At 27.6% G+C, this 24415-nt stretch overlaps 2 protein-coding genes across 3 annotated transcripts; one reads left to right on the forward strand and one right to left on the reverse strand.

Annotated features, from left to right (window-relative positions):
* The first annotated feature begins 116 nt into the window (after positions 1-116).
* Positions 117-10096, forward strand: LOC112592470 (fructose-1,6-bisphosphatase 1-like). 2 transcript variants are annotated; one of them, XM_025336541.1, is made up of 9 exons: positions 117-258; positions 3243-3368; positions 5294-5537; positions 7251-7395; positions 7755-7861; positions 9209-9362; positions 9450-9587; positions 9654-9770; positions 9858-10096. In XM_025336541.1, the coding sequence occupies exons 3-9, from the start codon at positions 5350-5352 to the stop codon at positions 10035-10037; spliced, it is 1029 nt and encodes a 342-aa protein (XP_025192326.1). In that variant the 5' UTR covers positions 117-258; positions 3243-3368; positions 5294-5349; the 3' UTR covers positions 10038-10096. The 2 variants fall into 2 exon arrangements, with proteins under 2 accessions (XP_025192326.1, XP_025192319.1); XM_025336534.1 differs by lacking the exon at positions 3243-3368.
* Positions 10097-10163: 67 nt separating this feature from the next.
* On the reverse strand, positions 10164-15645 carry LOC112596586 (nuclear cap-binding protein subunit 1). Its single transcript, XM_025342349.1, has 14 exons — positions 15378-15645; positions 14259-14356; positions 13860-14045; positions 13570-13763; positions 13115-13508; positions 12948-13045; positions 12571-12810; positions 12371-12508; positions 12201-12304; positions 11885-12132; positions 11579-11757; positions 10946-11255; positions 10776-10889; positions 10164-10369 (listed from the first exon to the last, which is right to left on the reverse strand). Exons 1-14 carry the CDS (start codon positions 15418-15420, stop codon positions 10256-10258), a joined length of 2460 nt encoding a protein of 819 aa, XP_025198134.1. The 5' UTR covers positions 15421-15645; the 3' UTR covers positions 10164-10255.
* Positions 15646-24415: the final 8770 nt, after the last annotated feature.

The following is a 24415-nucleotide window of genomic DNA, read 5'->3' on the forward strand; positions in this document are numbered from 1 at the left end:
TATTATTCTATAACATAATCTTTGTAAACAAGTATAATTGTGTATGCGCGCGCACACGTTTCCGTGTGTGTTGTTGTTTAAAACGATGACCTTCACAGCGTCTACAAATAGTCTCCACTCTCCGCAGTGGCACAGTTTTCACTCCTCTACACGTTAATCAGTTGTTTGCTTAATGTCATACAGTGCGTCGTGTTGTTTTCAAATTCGTTGCAACTAATTTCAACGTCAATAACAGCAGTTCTCGTCTTAAACCCAAAGGTAAGAACAAGACCAATTTTTTATCGGTTTATATCCTCTCTTTCTCCTTAAACCACCGTTGGTTTATAGCGGGAATGACGCAGGAATAGCTTCGGTGGTATATCCATGAAAATAAAAAAATAAATAAAATGTTAGTGTAAAATTTACTAGAAAAAATATAATTAAATAACTGCTCTATGTGATAGAGTGTAGATCAGTTTATTTTTCGTCTTCCATAGTCATTAGTCAGAACGGAATTGTTTATAGTATAGCTCCTATAATAGTCCTATGCCGTATGGATATGTCTCAAGTCTGGTCTAAATAAAGCAAATTTAACTATTAATTTTACATGAATAATAAGCCTAAGAAAAAGTTCAAAAACGGGCAACGGCTGATAAAAAAAAAACTATATAAATAAATGATGTAGTTAGTTGAAAAAAAATTTGCAGCTGTTGGCAATAACTTTAAAACGTACAATGATAGTACTTGTAATCACGTCAGTTCCTTAAATTTATGAGCTTTTTCTGTACACTCGAGTATAATACATATACATATATATATATTCAAAAAATGGTTATTGTTAGAAGGTACCACATTAGTATACTGTCTAGAAATTAAAAGTAATAACACATAATGTAAAGTATAAGTACATTTATATAGTCGATTATATTCCTATCTTTTTATGGCATAATAATAAAGATATAAGATAGAAAAATTTAAGTCTCACGGACTGATTAAGTTAATTATTATTTTTTTTTTTAATTTCTCCAGTCCTCTATTATCAGTAAACTTTTCTCAATAATGTATAACTAAAAAAATTATGATTGTATATAGTATATACGTATGAATATTATTTTAAAATAAATTTAATATAATATATTCCGATTTTTATGTTTAAGTAAGGAATTGAAGAGATGATAGTAATATATTTCCCAATTATAGTAAACACTATTTAGTGAAGAAAATTACAAAAAATCATAAGATCTAGTATATAACAACTTTTTTTTTTTGTAGGTTTATAGCTTATATCTGAAAATTTACCTCAACATGTTAACTAAACTTATACGTAATGTTATTAAATAGATGATAAAATGTACGTAAAATATTCTCGATTATAAATTTTAATTGTATTAATTATTTAAGTTCCGCATGATGCTTTGACCGTGAACGCACACCCCTACCATAATAACCTAAGACCTGAGACTTTCATCTCAGTCAAGTATCGTTGAATAATAACAACGTAATAAAATATTCATAATCAGTATAATATTGATTTATTATTATAATAATTGTAATATGCCGCTGAACTGGTCTTAATTAATAACTATTACTCTCCATTAAGGTTTAATTCAGTGTTTCTGAAAGCAAGCATTATTGTGCATCCCGTTGAGGGCTTAAGGAACATCCAAAGGTATAATAATAGTATAGCTACAACCACAATTGGTCGAGGGATGCAATATTTATAGGTGTAATTAAAGGGTGTACACTGTTGTCACTGTTAAGTGAATTTAAGTTCCCATAAAATATATTATAGCACATAAAAATCATTCATTGGTATAGCAACGCAAGTTAGGTACAACATGAAAAAAATACAATCCTACGTAAGTTTCTACAAGAAAAAAATGATATCGATACAAATCTTTTTCCTACATTATTTATACTTAGGACTAACAACTTAAAAGTAGTTGAACCCGTTAAAATGTGTTTTCGATGTTTTATTTTGTAAAAAGAAAAATATCAATGGAATATAAATACTATTTTTAAATCTACAGACTATATAGTTATGTCAAATGTCCACCGCAATAATTGAAAATACTATCCATATATTATACCATCTATGATTAATCGAATTTTCATCAAATGTGGATATTATTAAATGTATGTATTGTCAATAAAAAACACACATTTTCATATACCTATTGCTTTAGAATATTTGTTAACATTACACGTTATCCAAGCATAAAATATCATACATTTATACTGATAACATACACACACATCACACTTACAGATAGGTCAAAGAACAATGTAAGCGACCTATAAAAACACGAAGCTATACCTATACTTAAAATTGTATACTATATAATATATTTAAATCTATATTTTTATATATTAGAAAAAACATCGTATTTTTCGATTTTTTCGATATAGCAATGTTAGTTTCAAATTAGATTAGATCAAAAAAAAAAAAATTAAAAAATACCAATAACATCATGCTAAGTATATTGTTACCGATTCGAGCTGATTGACTTGGCGAAAATTAAATTTATTGAGATAAAATTACTTTGTTATGAATTATGAATTTTTTTTTATTCAATTTGAATTAATTTACAAGAAAAAGGCTCTGAAGGTTCTGTTGTAATAATGTTCTGGACAAAGACTGACTGCTACATGTGTGTGTGTCATCGCATACGAGCTGGAAATTCGGTCAAAAAAGTGAAAAGGGTTTACTCGGCAAATTCCTAAGACCAGTCGTATATGGGGTAGGGAGTCCTACACGCCTTTAATTACACACATATCAGTTTACAATGTGTTTCATTATTTCATAGCTTCATACAATCATATATATATATAAATATTATTAGTAATATTCAGTGGTTCATATCAATACTATATGAAACGCTTGTAAGAATTTTAACGCTTTAGTTGTCGACAAAGACCTTTTATTTTAGTATAATCTATTTTTTTGCTTTAAACATAACTAAAATATTTTTGTGTTAAATTTAAAAATGGTTTATAAAGTAACCGAGATATTATCAGGAGCTTTTTCGCCAGCTGAAAATGAAAAATGTGGAAATAAGAATATATTATTAATAATACTATTGTATAACCTACTATTATACAGTTATACGTCACTTTTAAAATCTAAAACTTATAGAAACGAAAAATTATTTACAAAACTTACCATTTAATAGCCATACTCAAAAGTCAAAATGTATAAGTCAGCTAGTTTATAATTCAGTAAATTTAAAGTAAATAATATTTTTTTTCACTGCTTGCTCTAGGTTCAAACTAAATTGAGATGATGTACGATATATTTAATTGTGATTATTTTTGGTAGCCTGCTTTAAGATAATTGTTTACCAAAGTTGCCCGCTGAAGAAAGAATATTGAATATTATTAACACTAAGGTATCGTATACACTTTTGGTCTATAACTATGTATACAGTAGGTATTATACATGTTGTGTAGACTAGCAAACTATATAATGTTCATAATAATATATCACTACGAAGAAATAATATCGTTTCATTAAATTGTTGTTCAAAGTGTTCAAAATGCTATCGATAACCTACATAAATGTGTGTGTATAATTTATAGTTAAATGAAAATCTAATCAGACTATCAGAATTTAATGAGCACATTCTAATAAATATTAACAGAAATTCGAGTGTGTATACTATAATAGCGGCAATGATGTACACTACTTTTTATAAAAAATGTATAATTTATATATGTACATTGTACAGAGTGATTATTTTAATGCCGTCATTGATCAATCATCAGTTTATAGGTAATATGTTTATTTTAATATTTAATTCAAGCTTTTAAATTGTTTTTTACATATTTAGATATAACTTTAAAAAAAACGCATTATGTTTTTTTAAGCGTCTAGCATTATATTTAACCTCGCTCTTGCTTATCCATATAAAAAAAAATCTATTCTTACATTAAAACATATGTTACATTATATATCATATTCTTTTATTTAGCCTTATTTTAATTTATTTTTAATGAAATTATGTTTAAGAATATTTAAAAGAATTATCTTGCAAATTATAGTTAGGGATATTGACTGATTCAATGACCCAGCGCTTTGGATACTATAAATTTAATGTGTGTGTGTGTCGTATATATCATGTAACATGGTTATGTAGGTATATATAGACAATCACTAATCACGTTATACAGTAAATATTGTACGTTATTGTACTAAGAATTTTGAACCATATTATTATAGTTTTTTACAAACATGTAAAAAAATTAATGTTTAGAGTTCAAGTTTTAATCTTAGTTTAAGTAATATAAAGTATTTAATAATAAACCTTGTTTCCGCGTATATTCGTTACTAGTCACTAACTGATCTATAGTTTATATAATCGTACGATATGGTAATTGGCAATTACCAGTAGAATACAGATTTCATTAATCACAAGCTTGATGGAGGAATATTCAAAGTTATGGACTACAATACGAACAGAGTATAAAAAACCTAATTCTGAAATAGGAAAATGTCTGCATTTAATTTTTGGTTTGTCACTTTTTTCACACAAAGAAGTGGAGGATGTGTTTGTAGAAGAAATAATTACAATTCAACAATTGAGTATATTTCATCTAATTCTACATTCCTTCCGACACTGTGGGCGTCTAATTCTATAAGTTCTGAACGTACAATTAATGCGTGTGAAGCTTTTCACCCTTCATTTTCTTCAAACTTTTATTCCTCCCATTCAATAAATACACATAAAACACGCTGATGTACAACTTCTCGAAAAGTCCCTCTAATGACCATTGCGCCATGTTCTATAATATGGCCATAAACATTTTATGATAGCACGAGTATACGACTATACCACTGAACACGTCGCACTCATCTCACCGTAATAATGATACGATACAACGAACGAACAAACTAATTAACAATCCATCCTACGTTTTTCTTTTTCTTTGCTCCATCACGCATTCACACAAGTTCTAATTGAACGTCATTGAAATGCATAGGCTTTTTTAATCACACAGGTATTATATAATCAGTATATAAATTTATAACAGTTGTGTAGGTGTCGAGAAACGTTGTCAGCCGCAAAAAAAAAAACAATTTAAAAAAATATTTAAAACAGTAAATGTCGCGATCGGCGGTGGGCTTACGATGGTTTACTACGTTCTGCGGTAATATATTATTATATATATTAAAATAAATCCGTCACTAATATCAAATAACAGCAGTGATGATTAATAATTATTATTAACGCGTATACACATTTGAGATGATGTGATGTGATTGACGTTCTCCGACCAAATAACAATTTGCTTTCGATTGTTTTCATGCGTACAGATAATCTTGGCATACGTCCCATACCAAAAGCACCGCGCTTGACACCCAGCAAAACGATGTCGGAACAGCAACAGTACGAGCCACCGGCGTTCGACTCGAACTGCATGACGCTCACGCGTTACGTGCTGGCCGAACAGAAAAAAGTGCCGTCGGCCACCGGAGACCTGACCCAACTGTTGACCAGCATTCAGACGGCCGTCAAAGCGGTCAGCTCGGCCGTGCGGAGGGCCGGACTGACGCACTTGTAAGTACCTATAATAAACTTTTTGTCTAGGCACGTCGATCGAGTGTTGGTCGTCACGTCGTCCGATGACCGGTAATAGATAGCTACGATACTCGAAAACGGACATTGAACGGTTTAAGAGTTAAATGCGTTCTGTGCAGCGTCGACGCTCTGCAAGTGTGTAATCAACACTTAGTGTCGTTCCCAGGTTTTGCGATGCTCCGGGCATCATTAGAATTCGAGGCCCCCGGATTTACAAAATAACATCGAAATCCATATAGGTTTTGTGCACCAGAGTAGCGGTCTTCAATATTTGTTTTATATAGATACTCATACTCGAGTACCCGAAAATGGGGTCGCTGTAAATTGCGTCCCATTTTTAATTTTTTGTGTAAATTGAGGCCCGGGTATATTTCATACACATGGGTAAATTACGGCAAGGATATATTTTGTATATATGTAAACTGCGGCCGAGGTATAATTTATATAAAATCAATTTATTTATTAAAATCAATATTTTCCTTCCCGTTTTTCAGACTTAGGACTGGCAATATAATTGTTTTAGTATTGCGGGTATGGTTAAAAATATTCGTTTTGCTGTTTTTTGTTTATAATTAAAAAATATATCATTAACAAATTACTAATCAAGTATTAGGTAAAAATGTGTGTCATTAAAAAAAAATTGTAATTAAGAAACTATTAAAAATTTGTAAGATAATTTCCTCACATAGTCTAACGGAGTAATTTTTTTTGCTTTTTATTTCCCGACTTCTCAAGTTGATATCTACATCGTAGATTATAATTATTAGTTATTACTAATCTTTAAATTGTACAGCCGACCAGATATCGGAATATCCCGGGCCGCAATTTACGTAAGTCATAAGAATACACAAGCCACAATTTACGTATATTTTAAAAATATATGGGCCGCAATTTACATAGTATAGGACTATGACATTTTTTGTGGGACGCAATTTACAGACTCCGACGAAATGTCTACTAACTTGATCTAATAACCTTTCTTTTCGTTATCAACCAATGTATACCTTATTTACGTGTTAAAGATAATTAAAAGATTACCTATCCACATTGCTACGAAATTTAACACATACTATTACAGTATTTTAATAATATCAGTACCTAGGTACCTATTAGCTATTCAAAATATAATAATGTTGTTTTTTATGTTATTCTAACAACAGTTAACAGCTTTTCACTATGCAAACATTGATATTATCTGAAATATATTTAAATTCTAAGTCGTTGCTAAAATGTTTGGAAATATTTTTATTTACACGATATATTATATATTATTGTATAATATATACGCAAGCTTCTTCGAGTTGCGAGGTCCTGGGCGAGTGACTTGTTTGCTCTGCACTCGGGACGACACTGCCCAGACTCGAGTATACTACAATAATAATACGTATACGTGCATATGTTATTAAAGTGTTGTCGTGATGTCGTTTGATGTCCGATAATAACCATACTCGAAAACGGACATTGAATGGTTTAAGACTGAGTTAAATAGAAAAAAGAACAAAAATCATTTTAACTCTACGTTCTGTACTTCGACACAAGTCTGCATGTAATCAACACTCGACGTAATATTGAAGAGAGTTAAATTAAATCAATTGTGTCAATCGACTTGCCAAACACGTTTTGTAACGATACTCGCTGAATGCCGATAACAATACACGTCTTATCCTGGACCCTTTCGCGTGTTGTATATAGGTACGGCATGGACGGATCCACGAACGTGCAGGGCGAAGACGTCAAGAAGCTGGACGTGCTGAGCAACGAACTGTTCATCAACATGTTGGCGTCGTCCTTTACGGTCCACATGATGGTTAGTGAAGAAAATGAGACTGTGATAGAGGTAGGTACTCATTTACGTCCTTGATTATTACTATTTTATGGTGTGTGTGCCAATAACAGCCGACGAGTATCCGTATCCTCATTGTATTTCCACCGTTTAGTTACTCGATCTGACCACAGGGCTAAGCCCAGAATTCGGGAGTATTAGTAAATAGTAATTTCAGCACGCATAGAAACTGTTAATGTTTTTTTTTCTACAATGTACCTACTCAACTCATTGTTTATTCATTAATTACTGTTAATGGATTAAATCTGTAGCAGTGTTGTTTAAAGTTTTAAAAGCTGCGCCGTTTGAAGTGTTTGAACTATGTCGTTGCAAAACACTCGGTTTTTCAATATTTTTTTTTTGTTTGTTTTTAGATTGAGACTGAAAAACGAGGTAAATACATTGTGTGTTTCGATCCTCTGGATGGTTCATCCAACATCGATTGCCTCGTGTCCATCGGTTCAATATTTGGAATATTCAAGTAGGTATTCATTATATAATACTATTTTATTATTACCTACCTAATCATCAAGCCTGAAGCACAGGTGATCATGTCCATTTGCTATTATTATTAATTTATCTTTCTTATCACCGATTTTTTCAATACACTAGAGAATAGAAACAATATTAAATTAAAATTAAATGTACCTTTAGGTAGTATTTAAAAACAACCCTCCTAATTTTATGCGCTCTATTGTTCAGTTCAAAAACAAATTGTTTAATGCTATGAAATAAAATACCTCTTACTTTACTGATACCAATATCTTATTTTAGTCAATTGCGTACCTATTTAAATCTTTTTCCAGTATGACTGTAGAAGAGAGCCGGGAGGTTTAAATAATATTATATTATATTGGGGAATTATTGATTCCGCCGAAACTACCTGTTTAGGAAAAAGGTTTGTATCGATTCCGTTGTCAATTAATTCCGCCGGCTACTGTTTAAAATATCTACATATCGATTCCGCCAGCTACTGTTTATAATATCCACACATCGATTCTGCTGGACACTATTTATGCCCCTCTTGTATATGTATTTTTAAATATATAGCAGCGATTTCCAAACTTTTTTAGTTTACGTCACCATAAAAATAAAAAAATGAATTGCACCTTCTATGAAAAATTAAATTAAACTTTTATAGTATTTAATTATCCAAATATTTTTATTGTTGTGATAAAATAAATCAACAATAAATATTATTAAATTTCTATTTAAAGTATTACAAAATTTTTAATTTTTATGAAAAAAAAAAAAAATAATAATTATTAATATTAATATTTATGTGAATATTTAAAAGAATATTAAAATGTGTAGTCTAAATTGTATAAAATGATAATAATAATTGTATAAATCAAAATTAAAATCTAAATCTAATTAATATTAATTAATATGTCTCACACATGTACGACATAGCAAATTTTCGTTTACCGATAAACAGTAGTCGGCGGAATCAATATGTAGATACTATAAACAGTAGCCGTCGGAATTGATATACGCCCATTATATTATATAAATACATATATATTGTTGATTTTAATGATGTGGCATGAGAAAAATAAAGACGGAATAGTAAACTATTGTCATTTTATTACGTTAATACTTAAAAATTCCCCAACAAAAAATAAACAATAATATTTTATATTAAATATATGCAGGTGAGGGAAATAATTATAACTATTCAATAACTTTAATTTAGTTAAGTCCCTCCTAACTTAATCTATTTTAGCGCATAACTAATGGTATTACGAATTAAGAAATTTCTATTATCATTTTTTACAATAAAATAATATAAAAAAATAAACAATTTAACATTACGTTTAACACACAGAAAAACTAACGAGAGCAACGAGACAAATGTAACAAATGCCTTTCAAACGGGTAGGAATTTGGTGGCCGCCGGATATGCGCTTTATGGTAGCGCAACAATGATGGTTTTGTCACTCGGCAAAGGGAGCGGAGTTAACGGGTTCATGTTAGATCCAGTAAGTTCTCGAGATAATAATAAATAAAATAAATTTTCATAACATGATTAGAGTTTTTCTATTTAAACACGAATTTCATTTTGACAGTCGATTGGTGAGTTCTTGTTGACCGAAAGTAATATCAAGATACCCAGCAAAGGAAATATTTACAGTATCAACGAAGGGTACTCACACTTGTGGGACAAATCCGTGACAAAGTATGTGAGGAGGAAAAAAGATCCTGAGGTAATTTTGTGTCATTATTTTTATATGATTTATAAATCACAGCAAACATTTAATGTTTTTTTTCAGTGTGGTAAACCGTACGGTGCCAGGTATGTTGGCTCAATGGTCGCGGATGTACATCGTACTTTGAAATACGGAGGTATATTCATGTACCCAGCCACAAAAGTATCACCAAACGGCAAGGTATAATTTAATAAAATTATAATAATGTAAAATAAATAACATATTTTAAGTCACCTAATGAATTTAATTAATTTTATACTATTCTAGTTACGGCTACTATACGAAGCAAACCCAATGGCTTATATAGTCGAAGAGGCAGGCGGATTAGCAAGCAATGGTAAGATACCCATATTGGACATACAACCCACAGCGCTACATCAAAGAACTCCAGTAATTTTGGGCTCCAAAGAGGATGTCAACGAATTGTTAGAAATATATCAATTGTAATGCATACATTTTTCATAAGAAATTTATTAAATAAAAAAGATTGAACATTTATTGTTGTATATAGTAATAATTACATTTTTTTTTTTTTAACTATTGCCAATTGTCATACTGTTTAAATATAATCAACCTCAGTGTTGATTACAAATAATTATACAAATAAATAATATTAATGCAACCTAAAATACAATATTATATTGCAAGAACACAAATGCTGGCACTTAAGAACGAAGAGCTAAAAATTGATGGAACACTTCAAGGATATGAATGTCAAGATCTTGAGTGAAAAGTAGTCCTTCTAGGGTACTGCTGTATTTCTGCACTTGTTCATGATGCTGAAAACAAAATAAAAAGGGAATTTATTCATAACAAATAAACAAATTTATTAATATAATTAATTTAATTAGTATAAAGTATAAGCAACAATTAAAAATTGATAAAAATTATTTTAAAAAAGAAATTTGTTGTAATGATAAGTAAGGGTTTTTTTAATTTATGAATTTAAAACTTATAGAAAGTAATATTCTATAAGCATAAAAAATGTTTAAGTACTTCATTAGAATGGGAAAATATGACTTTGTAATTAAATATGATAGCAATATATCACATAATTTTACAAAAGGTAATGAGTTTGTAACTGTATACTTGTATTTCGATACAAAGTATTATTAAAAATGTAAGAATATAGTTTGTTTTAAGTGAACCCTGAAAAATATATGAATTTTCAGTTGTTATACTTACAGCTAAGAAAACCTGTTGGAGTCTTCCAACAGTGTATTTATACCAATATGTGTCAAATGGTCTATCATCTGTATCACATTTAACTAAATGCTCAGACAATATCATTATAAATCTCTGAAATAGAAAAATATATTAATATGATAATTATTTAATTTTGCCATATAGCATACTTGAAAAACAATCAAAAACAAATTTTTCTGATCAGCTTGTGCCATTTCTAGTTTTTCTTCCATACGTTCAACCATCTCTTCGGTAACATTATCATCTACATCCATTGGAACTTGACCGCCAAATGTAGTTGCTGATTGTCGAGGTTTTGCCTCAGTCTTTTCTGTTTCTGTATCACTGTCATCTGAACTATTTGATGTCGCTGCTGTTGTTCGTAACTTTTCTCTAGCTTCATTTAATTCTCTGGTCAATCGATCCACATGTCTAGACATCTTATTGATGGTCAATGACAATATCTCCCAAATATACAACCTTAAAAATTCATAATTATTAAAAATAAAATTTATCATAAGTAACTGAAGAAAAAGAAAAATAGAACTATGGCCAAACTCATGAAAAGTGATTATCTAAGTCAATTTTGTTTAAAGATGAAAAATAAAAAAATTGATCATTATATTTATTCTTTATAATTTAAATATTGTGTAGACTTTATGGACTATAAATTTATTATTATATTTTCTTAGCATATATATATATAGAAATGATACAATACAAAGAATTCCTGGTACCAATATTTAGGATCTACCATTAATCACTATTCATGAATCTCACTGTAAATAGTATAAATAGATTACTTCGTAAACTCTGGTATCATTTCTTTTGAGAATATCCAATTTGCTACTGATGAACATTCAATAATTTGTGTCTTTAACATTTTGTCGATGAGTACAGTTAACATTTGCTGATCTGCACACCATAAATCAAATGTACTTCTTAATATTTGCAATTGACCATCATCAGTTTCTCCTAAGGCCTATACAATTTTAATTTAAAATTATCATGTATTCGTACAGAAACATTATCATTTATTAAATGCAAAAATTTTTCTGCTTAGAAGTATATTATTTAGATACAGATCATATGAATATAATAATGCATACCTTAAATACACTTATGAACTTTGTGATTGCTGCAAAAGCATGTGAAAATGACTTGCTGGCTATAAACAACAAAGTTTGAACAAAAGCATCAATTTTTATTGGATTTGAGATACTAATGTCAGCTGGTTCCATAATTTCTCCGTTTTCTGACATTAATGGTTCTTTTAATATTTCAAGTATATCTTCAGGAGTTGTTTTATTACGTATTTTAGTAAGTAATGTGTTGGATAAAAACTGACCAGGTAACACTGAAAAAAAAAAGAAGTAAAGTAAAATTTTAAATGTTGTAATAAAAAAAAAAAATGTGAAATCTTACTAGATTTTTCAATGGCATATTTAAACTTTGGTTCTGGTTTCTCTGGCAATAAAGGTTCAAAATCTGGTGGCACAATATCACGCATACGCTCATAAAATGATAATCTAAAAATAACCAATAAATGTTTAATTATTAATAATTGTTACAATATTAGTACAAGACATGTGTACCTCATGGCTTTTTGAAGGACTTCGCGAACAAACTTTGGTTTTGGGTGTTCTGGATCCAAGGCTAAACAATCTGCCCACTCTTGCCAAGACCAACTGAATTTGAAATTACTTAAATGGTATGCAAACCATGATACAAACCTAAAAATATTAATTCACTTATTTAAAAGTGGCAAATAACAATCAATAATAATGTGAAATACCTATCAAATGCACAGACATGCATAGATTCTATACGGGAATATAATATTTCTGTTGTTTGAGCCAGTACAAGTGGCATTGTGTTAGTTGATAATTTAGATAATTCAATAAAGACAGAGCCAAACATTACTTCTAAATATTTTGGTTTGGGTTGGTGGAACATCAAACCAAATATAACTTCAACGATACAATACTCTAGAGGAACCTTGTTTTTGTGAACAAAGTTCATTAAATTAGTTGCACTAGAAATAAAAATAAATAAATTCAAGCATTAAAGTATTAAGTCTATTAAATAACACACATATATATATATATATATATATATATATATATATATATATATATATATGTATATGTATAATTTGTTGTTAAATATTACCATTCTTTTCTATTTTTGCATGACATATCAATTATCTGTTGTAGATGTTCTTCAACTAAAAATCGTTCAATGGAATGAGCGCCAGGCATAATGTGACCCTAAATAAACGTTATCATTTTAAATAACAAAAATAAATTCTAAAATTATATCATTCATTATTCACTCACATCAGTGACATCTGTATAATCAAACATTCGGTATACAACCCATGGCATTGGATATACACAAGCATTATGATGGGGAGGTGGCACAATAGGTGGTAAATTATGCTGAAGAGCTTCACACAAAACATTGTCAAATGTCAGGTAAGGTCTTGGTATAATGGTCTCTGTCCAACTATCGTGTTTCAGTTTTTTAATCTGATTCCACAAACATTCTAAGTACTCTTCTTGAGGATGAGGTACATCTGTGGACCAAATCCGCAGCATATTAACATGCTTTTTTGGACGTTTATTCAAATATACCTCAATTGTTGCCAACAACATTTCAAGAGGTGATTCTCTTTTTTCATATAATTCTCTACCAACCCATGGTAAACATGACATAACAGCGTAACAATACCTATAAAAACAAATACATTTATCATTAAAATTATAATTTTTAGCTACATTTTTTTACTTACCAGTCTTTGCGTACATTAGGAACTCCATCTTCTTTAGTAACATCCAATAAACTGCCCATAAGTTGTACAAATGAACTAGCTGATACAACATGGCAATTCACCAGATCACCAATGAAACGTAGAACAACTCTAGCTTCATTCCAAGAATTATTTTTTAAGCTATCTTTGAAAGAACGTACAATGTTTTCTACAAACTGAATTTTCAAAAATAATTTTAAGATTAAGCACACATATAAAACAGTATCTAGAATTGGAGTATTATAATATTATATAATATTAAGTTCTCTTACTTCACCACCAAAATTGTAATTTTTTGCATTTAACAATCCAACCAGCGTTGAATAAATTGTACACTTTTCTGGCATATTAACCGCACATTCTACTAATAATTTGAGTACTTTTTTCTTAAAGTTTTGTATGTCACCATCAAGTACACTAGCTAAACCTTCTAAATTACTTTCTATTGTGCTAGTTGTCTGTTCATAAAAATAAATCAAAAAATGAAATTATAAATTATGTATCGTACAATATTGAACTAAATAATTTACAAAAAGTTTTTAATTTATCTATTATATTCTAAAAAATTAAATTAATATAACCATAAGCAACAATGTAATTAATTTTACTTTGATATTGTTGATCAAATTTATACTTAATAAGAAACTATTAATAATTTAAAAACAAATTACATTTTCTCCAACTTTAAGAACAAGACTTTCCAATCTATCTTCTAAATCATTACTTTCAGAACCACCACGGCGACGTTTTTTATAACCTCGATCAGAACCTAAAAATTACAATAAACACAAATTATTTATATGTACATACATAACTCTTGAAGCTGTAAATACCGATTTATTTGTATATAACAATAATAAATATAAACTACAACAATTAACTTGATATCCATTATTATTTTTTTAATAGCACAACAGTTATTGTGATTTCAGATAAGTAATATAATTTATTTGATACAATTTTAATTAAATTAATAGTTAACAATCTTTTTATGAACACCAATATAAAATATTGGTTGTATTGTAAGTAAATTGTATATCCTACATAGAAGAAAATTTAAAATTTCTAGATATAGATAAGATTATTCCTGATTAAACATTATTGTGATAGTTAGTAAAACAGCAGAGCAGCATAAGTGGCATATAGTGAGAATTGTACAACTGATTTATTTATATTTAGTTCAATATAGGTACTGCATAGTATCTATATCAAGATAATTATTTTTAAAATATATTTGATGTTAATAGTGCTTAATGTTTAAGTTCTAACTATTTTGCTGAGACCAGTGTCTATACAGTTACAGTATTGTATAGACTATATACAACTAAGTAAATGCTATTTTAGAATCTGTAATACTACTATGAATTAGTTATTTTGTACTAATAAATTAGTGTTTTCAAAACAAAAAAGTATAATTTTTAAATTTTTATTTATTAAAATTGTATAATTGTATTTTTAACATTGGACTGATGAAACATAGCAGAATATCTAAATAGTATTTATTGAAATGTTGGTATTAATACAAAAACCAACCAAATTGATTGAATTTGCAATAATTGTTTTACTGTAAAACACGCAATCTGTACATGTTAGAAAAAATTAGATTTGACATTACATTATAAATTGTTGTGAAATAAAAACAAGTGTAGGTACCTACAGTGAAAAGAAGCACAATTGATAAGTAAATAAGTTATTTATATTTTTATAATTTTTATTTGTAAATTACACAAGGTTCATTTTATACGAGCACGGAGAATGTAAGAAAATCAAAAAAATCAAAAAAATCTTACCATATAGATCTTCGTAACTATCGTGAATACGACGGCGACTCATGTTATTTTAGGACCACAACAGTGTATGATCAGCAAGTTGAGCTGCGAAAAAAGGATTCCGTAGCTGAAATGTTAATGAGCGGTACTTGGTCAATCGAAACGGTTTTTGACTAGGAAAACTATAGACTATAGTAGTGAAATGTGAATAGTGAACATGGAATCGGCCACAGTCAGACAAACACGGGATTAGTGATTAGTGAGTGCCGAGCTACAACGAATACTGATTGCCCATTGGCGAATATGAACCATAAACAAACGAATTCGAATAGCTGCAAAATGGCCGACTTTATTATCATTATTTTTATCACAAATTTACTATCATAATATTATCCCTAAAACTAATATTAAGCAAATGTATTAATTAATTTTTATTTTGTTTGTGCATGGCTTGTAGGTATTTGAATTTAATAATTTATTTTTAATCACGGACTTCAAGTATATCCAAAAATAAATATTGGATATATTTATAACTTCTATTATATACAATCATCTTATCATTTGCTTATATATTATTGATACAAGCACATCAGCAGTTGTAGTCATTGGCCACCAGATCACGTTGGCTACCCTCTGAGTGCTCAAATACTTTGGACTTGTTAAAAATATATACAAACATTCAACATGCATTACGTATTATGATTCCCAAAAAATTGGGTAATAGTTCCTACATATTATAATAAAAATTATAAACTTATTAATTAATTTATTGTTTTTTTTTTTTTTTTAGTTTTTATTAAGATATATACAATCTGTACTATTTAGCACAATAAGAGTATGTGATGATTGAACAAAAAACGAATTGAATATTTGAAGTAAAAGTTTAATTTTTAAAAATAATTAACTTAATTTAACATAATTAAATAAACACTAAATTATGATTACGGCTGAATTAAAAATGTATTATTAATTAATGATATAATAAATATATTTATAAGATTTCATACTGCAGTTAAAAAAAAATTGAAAATTGAATTCAAAAGTTATAAATAACTACATAAACTATTTTTTACACCTTCCTCCTCCGCTAATATAAAATACACCACTGTTAAAGTTATACAATAATAAAAATAATAACTTTTAATTAATTATATCATATATATATAATATATATATATTGTGTACTCATAATTTACGCAATTTTATGTTATAAAATATAAATTGTTTCTTTATTATTTTAAAACTGAGTAAAATTAAACAGATAATTTTTAAATTACTTGAGATTTATATAAAAAGTAGTACGTAATATTTTGTTTGTTCAAATGAATATTTTTTAACAGTGATATTTATAATATAGGAGATCACAAGTGAAATATATAACATAATGGTAAACTGATATATTTTAAATTTTTACTGTTCTTTAAATTGCCTGTAAAAAACTCCTTAAAAAGATGTCAGTGATATTGGTATTAAATTTAGATAGTTTATAGAATAATACATTGATCATTGATGTAGGCAATTATAATTATTATTAAAAATATTCTAATGATTTAACATATATATGTATAATAATTCTAACACAGTCTATCTATTATACCCCGTTTTCTATTGCAAATCAGAAAAACTCTAGATTATCTGTTATATATCATAGAATCATAGATAGGCTTGCCATTTGTCCCGGTTTTAAGAACATGTTCCAGTGTTCCGACCGGTCTTTAATTTTGTCCCAGTAAATGAAGCCGAGAGAAAATAACTTTAATCGACTTGTTTTCAGGTTTATTTGTCTTTCTTTTTATTAAAAAGCTTCAGAAATTTTAAGCTTGAGACTAAAAAAAAAAAAGGTTATATAAAAAAAAAAAAGTTTAAAATAAATATTATTAAAAAAGATTATAATTAATATCCCGGTTTGGTTAGGTTAACTCTAATCATAGAGATATATTTTATGTATATGTCTTGTATTATACCATTTCTATTGATACATTTTTTACAAAAAGTCTCCAAAATATTTTTTCTATTCGAATTAATGCATTTTAATCAAAAATTATAAATTATAACAATTTTAATTTTATTATATTGTTGATGATTTCATTTTTATCTGTTTATTTATTTCCATTATTTTTTTGTCTGTGAACTATTTATGTATAAAATAATACATGATAATATTTTAGATTACAAGTACCTATGTAGGTGAATATATATATATATATTACTTATTATACTTTTCAATGAATAGTAGTCGTTCACGATCAAAATGCTGTACAAAATAGGTCGTATACAGTTAGGTATCAGTCGATAAATTGTCACGGAATTATTTAGTTGCAGATTGCAACTATATCAAACCAGGAATAAAAAAATAATTTATTTAGGTTTATTTTTGTAACTGCACATTCCGATTACTTTTTATACAAAAGTAATTACAGTCGTGATTTTCAGTTCACTTGAGAACACTGAACAGTCCTTGTAATCTAAGATCCTGCAAGAATAGAATAGTTATTTGTTATGTACTTATATTATGTACATTGTGTCGTACAAATAAAATGCATTTTCTTAGGACAAAGATAGAATCGGTGAATGTGCGTTTTTATTGCAAATAGATTTTAAATGTACTCAAATGACTCGAATAATCTAACTTGTAGAATATTTTAAAAATTTAGTTATTTATGATAGGTAATTAACTGATAATCATTGGAAATATATCATCAAAAGTGTTTTAACATTTCATTCATGCTAGTATATATATATTAGAAATGAATCAACTTGTTATGAATTATGATAGATTAATATTATACATTAAAATTTCCAAATTACTATAACCATCAATTTTTCAAACCCGTTATTATTTGTGATGGACTTATTATCTTTAGTACACAAAGTTAAATAAATTAAAAATGAATCATTTGAATTTTGATTTTGATACGTCAACATTTTCAAAAAAAATATTCACTAAATAATTTATAGACGAAAAGAGTAGTTGTAATTTAGAAAAGTAGAAGTTTATATTTAAAAAAAAAAATGTTCCTTACATAATATAAAAATTTTTAAGAATTTTAAATAATTCAATTGATATATAAATGCTTTTAGTAATAGAAATTATATTATAAATTAAGTGATTTTCTGATTTATTTTACGTAAATGTTCTTGATAATTTTTATATATTTAGGTTTATTATATAGACTATTAGGTGACCCCGCTAATGTTGTATTGTAGGAAATATTTTTTTTTTGGATTATTATTTTTTATGTTTGTTATTTTTTTTTTTTTTTACGTGGTATCTAATCAAAATAAAAATCCAGTGAAAATTTTATAACATTTTTGGTTTCTAAGATGACCGAGTATTAACAAAATTAATAAACGTACTATAATTTCGTTATAATATGTATTGATTTACAATTTTATAAAAAATATATTTGGTAAGATGATGGTTGGATGGAACTGTCTTTTTTATAATCATATATTTTAAATAAAATATGTTTAATATTATTGTTATTAATATATGTTTAAAACTTAAAAGGATTTATAAAAGTACCTGTCTCTAAGAACTCACTACAAGTTATGCCAGTGTAATTGCATACACATTATTTGTTTTAAGATGGTAAATTAATTTAATATTAAAATATAATAGGTACATATTTATATGATTAATTATAATTTATAAGAATATCAATGTATATTTTTATTTTATTGATGTATAAGTTTAAACGTTAAGTATATGTTTCACAAATTGACATGAATGTAAAATATTTTTTCCAATGTGAATATTTATTAATATACTCGTATATTAACTTATAACGTGTATATACTTATAGTATGACCGTGCATATTTTTGATAGTTTTCATACCTATATTATATAATATTATTAACTAAGTTATAATTCTAATTTTTATCAAATTATTTCATTTCATAAGTATAAGAGTACGATTTAGTTTCGTATAATTTATAATTTAACGGTGAGAAAAATGATTTGCTTTTAAAATCCATTTTGTTAGATAGGTATTTATTTCGAAGACAGAGTATATATATGGTTTTGAATACAACATTTTAAATAATTTTATAATTTTTGATTTGATATTCTGCCGAATTATTTTATTTGTAAAATCTAACAATTAATAAAGAACAGTAATGAATATTCACTAATAGTTTTATATCTTTTTTTTTTTAATGTCTTTCATTAATTTGGTAAGTATGCGTATTTAGTTATTTAGGTATAGTTTTTTTTTATTATTATTACACTATGACGTGGTTATGCATTTCATAAACAAATATGATTAATGATAAGATATCACTGATCATTTTTTATTTTGATTTATAGTAAATAAATAATAGGTAATATTTTAATAATATAAATTAATATTGCTAAAAGTAAAATATTATTTTTTTTGTTTCTAATAAACTATATATTTAAATTTTAATATTATACTTTTTTAATTTCCATTATCGTTGTGTACGATATATACATTTTACTATTTTAGTAAAATAAGCATTAATTATGTTTGAGGTTTTTTGTACGTGGTGACGAGTAGAAAATCCGATCACTCTTTCGACGATATTCTTGAATATGATACTTTTAATTTAATAATAATATTATGTTTAGAATTTTGATTATTAATTTCTTGCATAACTGAATTTAAATATAACAATGTATGTTTAAATATCAAAGTGATAGCAATCATTATTTTTAATTTTAATGGGAAAATAAAGTATAATGCTTTTTATATCTACAAATTTTTACTATAAGAAATTTATTGAAATTTAGTAAATATGCTTTTAGAAAGTGATTCGATTTACTCCAATGATACAAATAGCTTTATTGGTTATCCGATGTCATATACATTTTAGGTAGTCAGCCAACAATAAAATTCAATATATACATTTAAATTTTAAATTTTTGTAATTTATAATACATTTAATGTACTTTAAATGTATACTTTAATTATAAATTACGAGTTAAAATACGCGTTTACCGTAAATATCTTTTTATCACAATAATATAAATTTTTACAATTTAATAAATATTGTAAATTAAAAACATTTTAATGAGATTACATTAGTCATTTCATTTGTAATAATAATATAGAATAGAATAGATGGGTTCTCGTTTTAAAAATAGAAGTTTTTATTTTCATTGGAGTAGTTACGCAATACTCCTAAAGTAGCTAAGGTTGGCTGGAGAGCTATGTTCTATCGATAACAACAACGAATGGCAACACGGGTTGGAGGTAAAGCCCAGGGACCACGTGACGTCTAGGAATGGTTCCTGCTTTCGTAAGGAAACCTCCGCTCGTGGATTGGTTTTGTTCGGACTTGTAGTTTTGTTTAGAAAGCCGGTGATACCGTAACTGGCGAGTCTTGTGACTTATCTCAGTGCTTGCACGATATGGGAAAACGGCTACCTCAATGTCTGTCGGCTGTCAGCCGACTCGCAGTCGTTTGTCTGCCATATTATGCGGCGAGCAGCGACAGTGAATTCCCTGCGTAATAACCAACGTACTTCACTAACATACGGTCTGTGTGAAGATAGGTATAAACTATAGACTTGGGTTACCTTGTGTATAACATTTCAAAAATAAATAGTCAAATTTATAATATTCTCGTTTAGTACCTATCTAGATAATTTAATTGTTTTTAAAGTCTTAATTTTTATGTTATTTGTAATTTTAAATTCAGATAATTATCTATGCATATATGTATAGTGTATGTATAACAATCATCGTTGTGTTTTTTACATCAATTAAAAAAATCGTGGTTCAAAAATCTCTTTTATGAGACCGTTTGATGTTTATACGTGCTCATTGTTTTTCCAACGATGATTTATCATTTCTTTGAAATATATGTGTTATAATATACAACACTGCATATTTGCCCCTAACTGAGTGAAGCGAAACCAATGTCCATCACCATCTAGTCATTGTATCCGGTCCGTACATTTTTTCTTATTATTTTTAAATTATGATTAATCATCACAGTTTATTGCACGATGATTAGTCTTACACTCCTGTTTTTACTTTTCCTAAAACAGCGTTGCATTTTTGTGAGTAAAATTTAGTTATGCCTATAAATAATTTATCTGAATATTTCAAACTCATATTTTATTAATATACATAATATAAATTCATTGACATTAATAATTATATATGAGAATCCAATAGGTAAAGACTAAATAGTAACTACAATTGAACAAATAAACACTAAATATGTTCAACTAAAATACATTGTAGAAGTACCTAAAACCCGGTTGCAGGACAAACATTTATGTAACTATAAGTATAAATTAATTACATATGTGTGTTTATTTACCACTTGTTGTTTAAGTCATTTTTGTTCACGAAAGTATAATAAATGTACAGTTATGATTATTATTTCTCGTTTTTGACATACTTAATTTCTTATAGCGTACGATAATTCAGTTGTAGCAATTAGTATTGTCATAGTCAGTATAATATGTGTTGTCGCATTCGTGTACGCATTTTTCAACGATAAACCTACTCTGAAAAGTCGAAAAACCGTTGATTAGATAGCTTAAGTTAAGTACCTGAGAGTCAATAATACTATTAATAATATTTCATTATTTTCTTCAATATTCAATACAACTAATAGGTAATTAGTGGTTTTCAGGTTGGTTTCATACATATTTGATTTTTATAACTTTTTTAGTCTAAACTAAACAATAATGTTCCAATATTCAGCTAACCTATGTATATATAGGACCATTGCACACTCTCTTACGGAGACCCCATAAAATAAGAGATATATCAATACATGCTCGTATAATAACGATAGCATATTATTACAATGGTAAAATGATGATTTTGTAAGATGAGTATATTTGCATTTATTATACTGAACTGATCTACATTAATAGCTTATTTCGATAAAATAAAATTCTTATTAAACTATTTAAGTCTTAAGAAATATTTTTAAATGACTGTCTGTAGTAAACGATAGTATTATAGTATAATACTTTATTAAGATGGTGTTTATTAAGATAAAAAAATAAAAAAAATGTATATTGACATGATTTTTATAACAGTTTTAATAAGAGCAGAGAAGTATCATAAATATTATTATATTATATTATACTTTGTGATATCCTTTAACCGAATTCGTATGAAAACGTTTAAATTCATTTACAAATATTATAGAATATAGCATGAATTATTGAAGTTATTACAGAATTGAGTATAGGTATACTTCATTACAGTCTACGTGTTAGATAATATTCTGATATTTTTAACGCTATAACCTACAGTGCATAATATAATGTAACCAATGATACATCGATTAAAGATAAACATAGTATAAACAAGTTGTAAAGAATCATAAATTATAATAATGTAGTGTACTGATATCGAATTCGATGTACCTATGTATAAATAATGCATTTGCTGCATGTGTTCTGTTTAAGTAGTAAAAAAAAAATACTTCTACGATATAATGTACATATAATTAATATATTTGATAAGTATATTATTGTTATGTGTACCTACTACAGTATTATCTATTTACCTACCGAAAATTATTATTTTAGTCTAAAAATCGCTTTCTATATCTTTATAATAAATAATATATATAATATACTATAATATATAGGTACTCCGCATATTATGGCCAAAGCGTCTAGTGTGTGATATTTATTTTTTTATTTTAATATGATGGTTATTGTTTAGCTTATACTGACAATTTTTAAACTAATGACTGTTATTGTTTTTCATCACCCAAGACGACAGACGCACACAAGCCCGGATCAAGAGCTTCAGGGGCCCAGGGGCCAATACATGGTTGTGGGCCCCCGTCAATAAAAACAATTCTTTAAAGTTATAAAATTATATAATAAAACAAATTTAAACATTTTTATTTAAGTATGATAACGATTGATGAGGATAAAAATATTAAAAAAATATTATATTTTTATTAAAATATATATTTACACATAAAATTAAGTTTTGTTTATGTAAACAGGTTTAGTCGGTAGGTATCTGAATTATGAGTATTCATGACCGAGACAGTCCCATAAACAAATTTTCCCAATTCTATTTTTAAATATAGTAATATCAAAATATATGCCTATTCCCAACAAACACAAACATGGCTATGACGCTATGTTTCCCCACTTACTATACTATTGGTGGTAAACACGGTCGACGGGCCTCATCGACTGTTAGCTCAAACAAAAAAAAAATAAAAATATTTTTGTAGGTACTAATGTAGGTATTATAAAAAGTACAAATTATCACTTAATGTAATTTTAAACCGAGAAAACTATGGGCCCTTAACACACGTGGGCCCCGGAGACTTGGCCCCTCCCGCCCCCCTTAATCCGGGCTTGGACGCACATATAATAAATAAATAAGATCCAATTCCATAGCAGCTTGTGACGCTATTCGCAAGTTTAAGTAAAAATATAGTACATCACGCATAAAATATCCGAACCAGGATAATATGCTCATTACAATTTTCAACAACATTAACTTACAATTTATTGCGAAATTTAACAATTTATAAATAGACAAATTTGTTTGTATACACTTATAATTACGTTTTCAATATTAATAGATAAGGGACTAATGTAACTTTTTTAACAATAGAAGATACTGAATAAAATATAGATATATCATATATTATATTATGTAAAAATATATTGTTGAAAACTATTTTTTCTTAATGAAACTTAACGCAGCAGGGTTTCCATTCTGTAGGTATTTGTTTTAACCAATTGACAGAGGCGAAAACAGTGCAAGATTAGTCGAAAGTTGACAAAATTTTAGAGAGTTCACCAAAATCAGATGAAATGCACGGGAATTATGTATACGTGTGGCGTTTCATTGTCATATAATATGTCTGATAAAGTGATAACATAATGTTGTACATCATAAATCATAAACAATGTTATTATACATTCGATAGTGTTTATTTTAATATGTTTGCTGAAATCGGTTATTCGTGTAGGTTCTGTTACATATAAAAGAGTAAATTCGTGTGGACACAGCAGAAAACACGATGAACTAATACATCATCTAAATAACAGCTAAAAAGTGATATCATTAGTTTTTGCTTAGTTATT

The sequence above is a fragment of the Melanaphis sacchari genome, unplaced genomic scaffold, assembly GCF_002803265.2.
Source record: "Melanaphis sacchari strain LSU unplaced genomic scaffold, SCAv2.0 Contig0_pilon_pilon, whole genome shotgun sequence".
Lineage (NCBI taxonomy): Eukaryota > Metazoa > Arthropoda > Insecta > Hemiptera > Aphididae > Melanaphis > Melanaphis sacchari.

Coding starts and splice junctions, on each gene's coding strand:
- LOC112592470 (XM_025336541.1), top strand. CDS start 5,350: ATGTCGGAACAGCAACAGTACGAGCCACCGGCGTTCGACTCGAACTGC. Junction 5,538..7,250: donor AGGGCCGGACTGACGCACTT/GTAAGTACCTAT, acceptor TGTTGTATATAG/GTACGGCATGGACGGATCCA. Junction 7,396..7,754: donor AAAATGAGACTGTGATAGAG/GTAGGTACTCAT, acceptor GTTTGTTTTTAG/ATTGAGACTGAAAAACGAGG.
- LOC112596586 (XM_025342349.1), bottom strand. CDS start 15,420: ATGAGTCGCCGTCGTATTCACGATAGTTACGAAGATCTATATG. Junction 14,046..14,258: donor TTCTTAAAGTTGGAGAAAAT/GTAATTTGTTTT, acceptor TTTTATGAACAG/ACAACTAGCACAATAGAAAG. Junction 12,133..12,200: donor ATATGCCATTGAAAAATCTA/GTAAGATTTCAC, acceptor TTTTTTTTTCAG/TGTTACCTGGTCAGTTTTTA.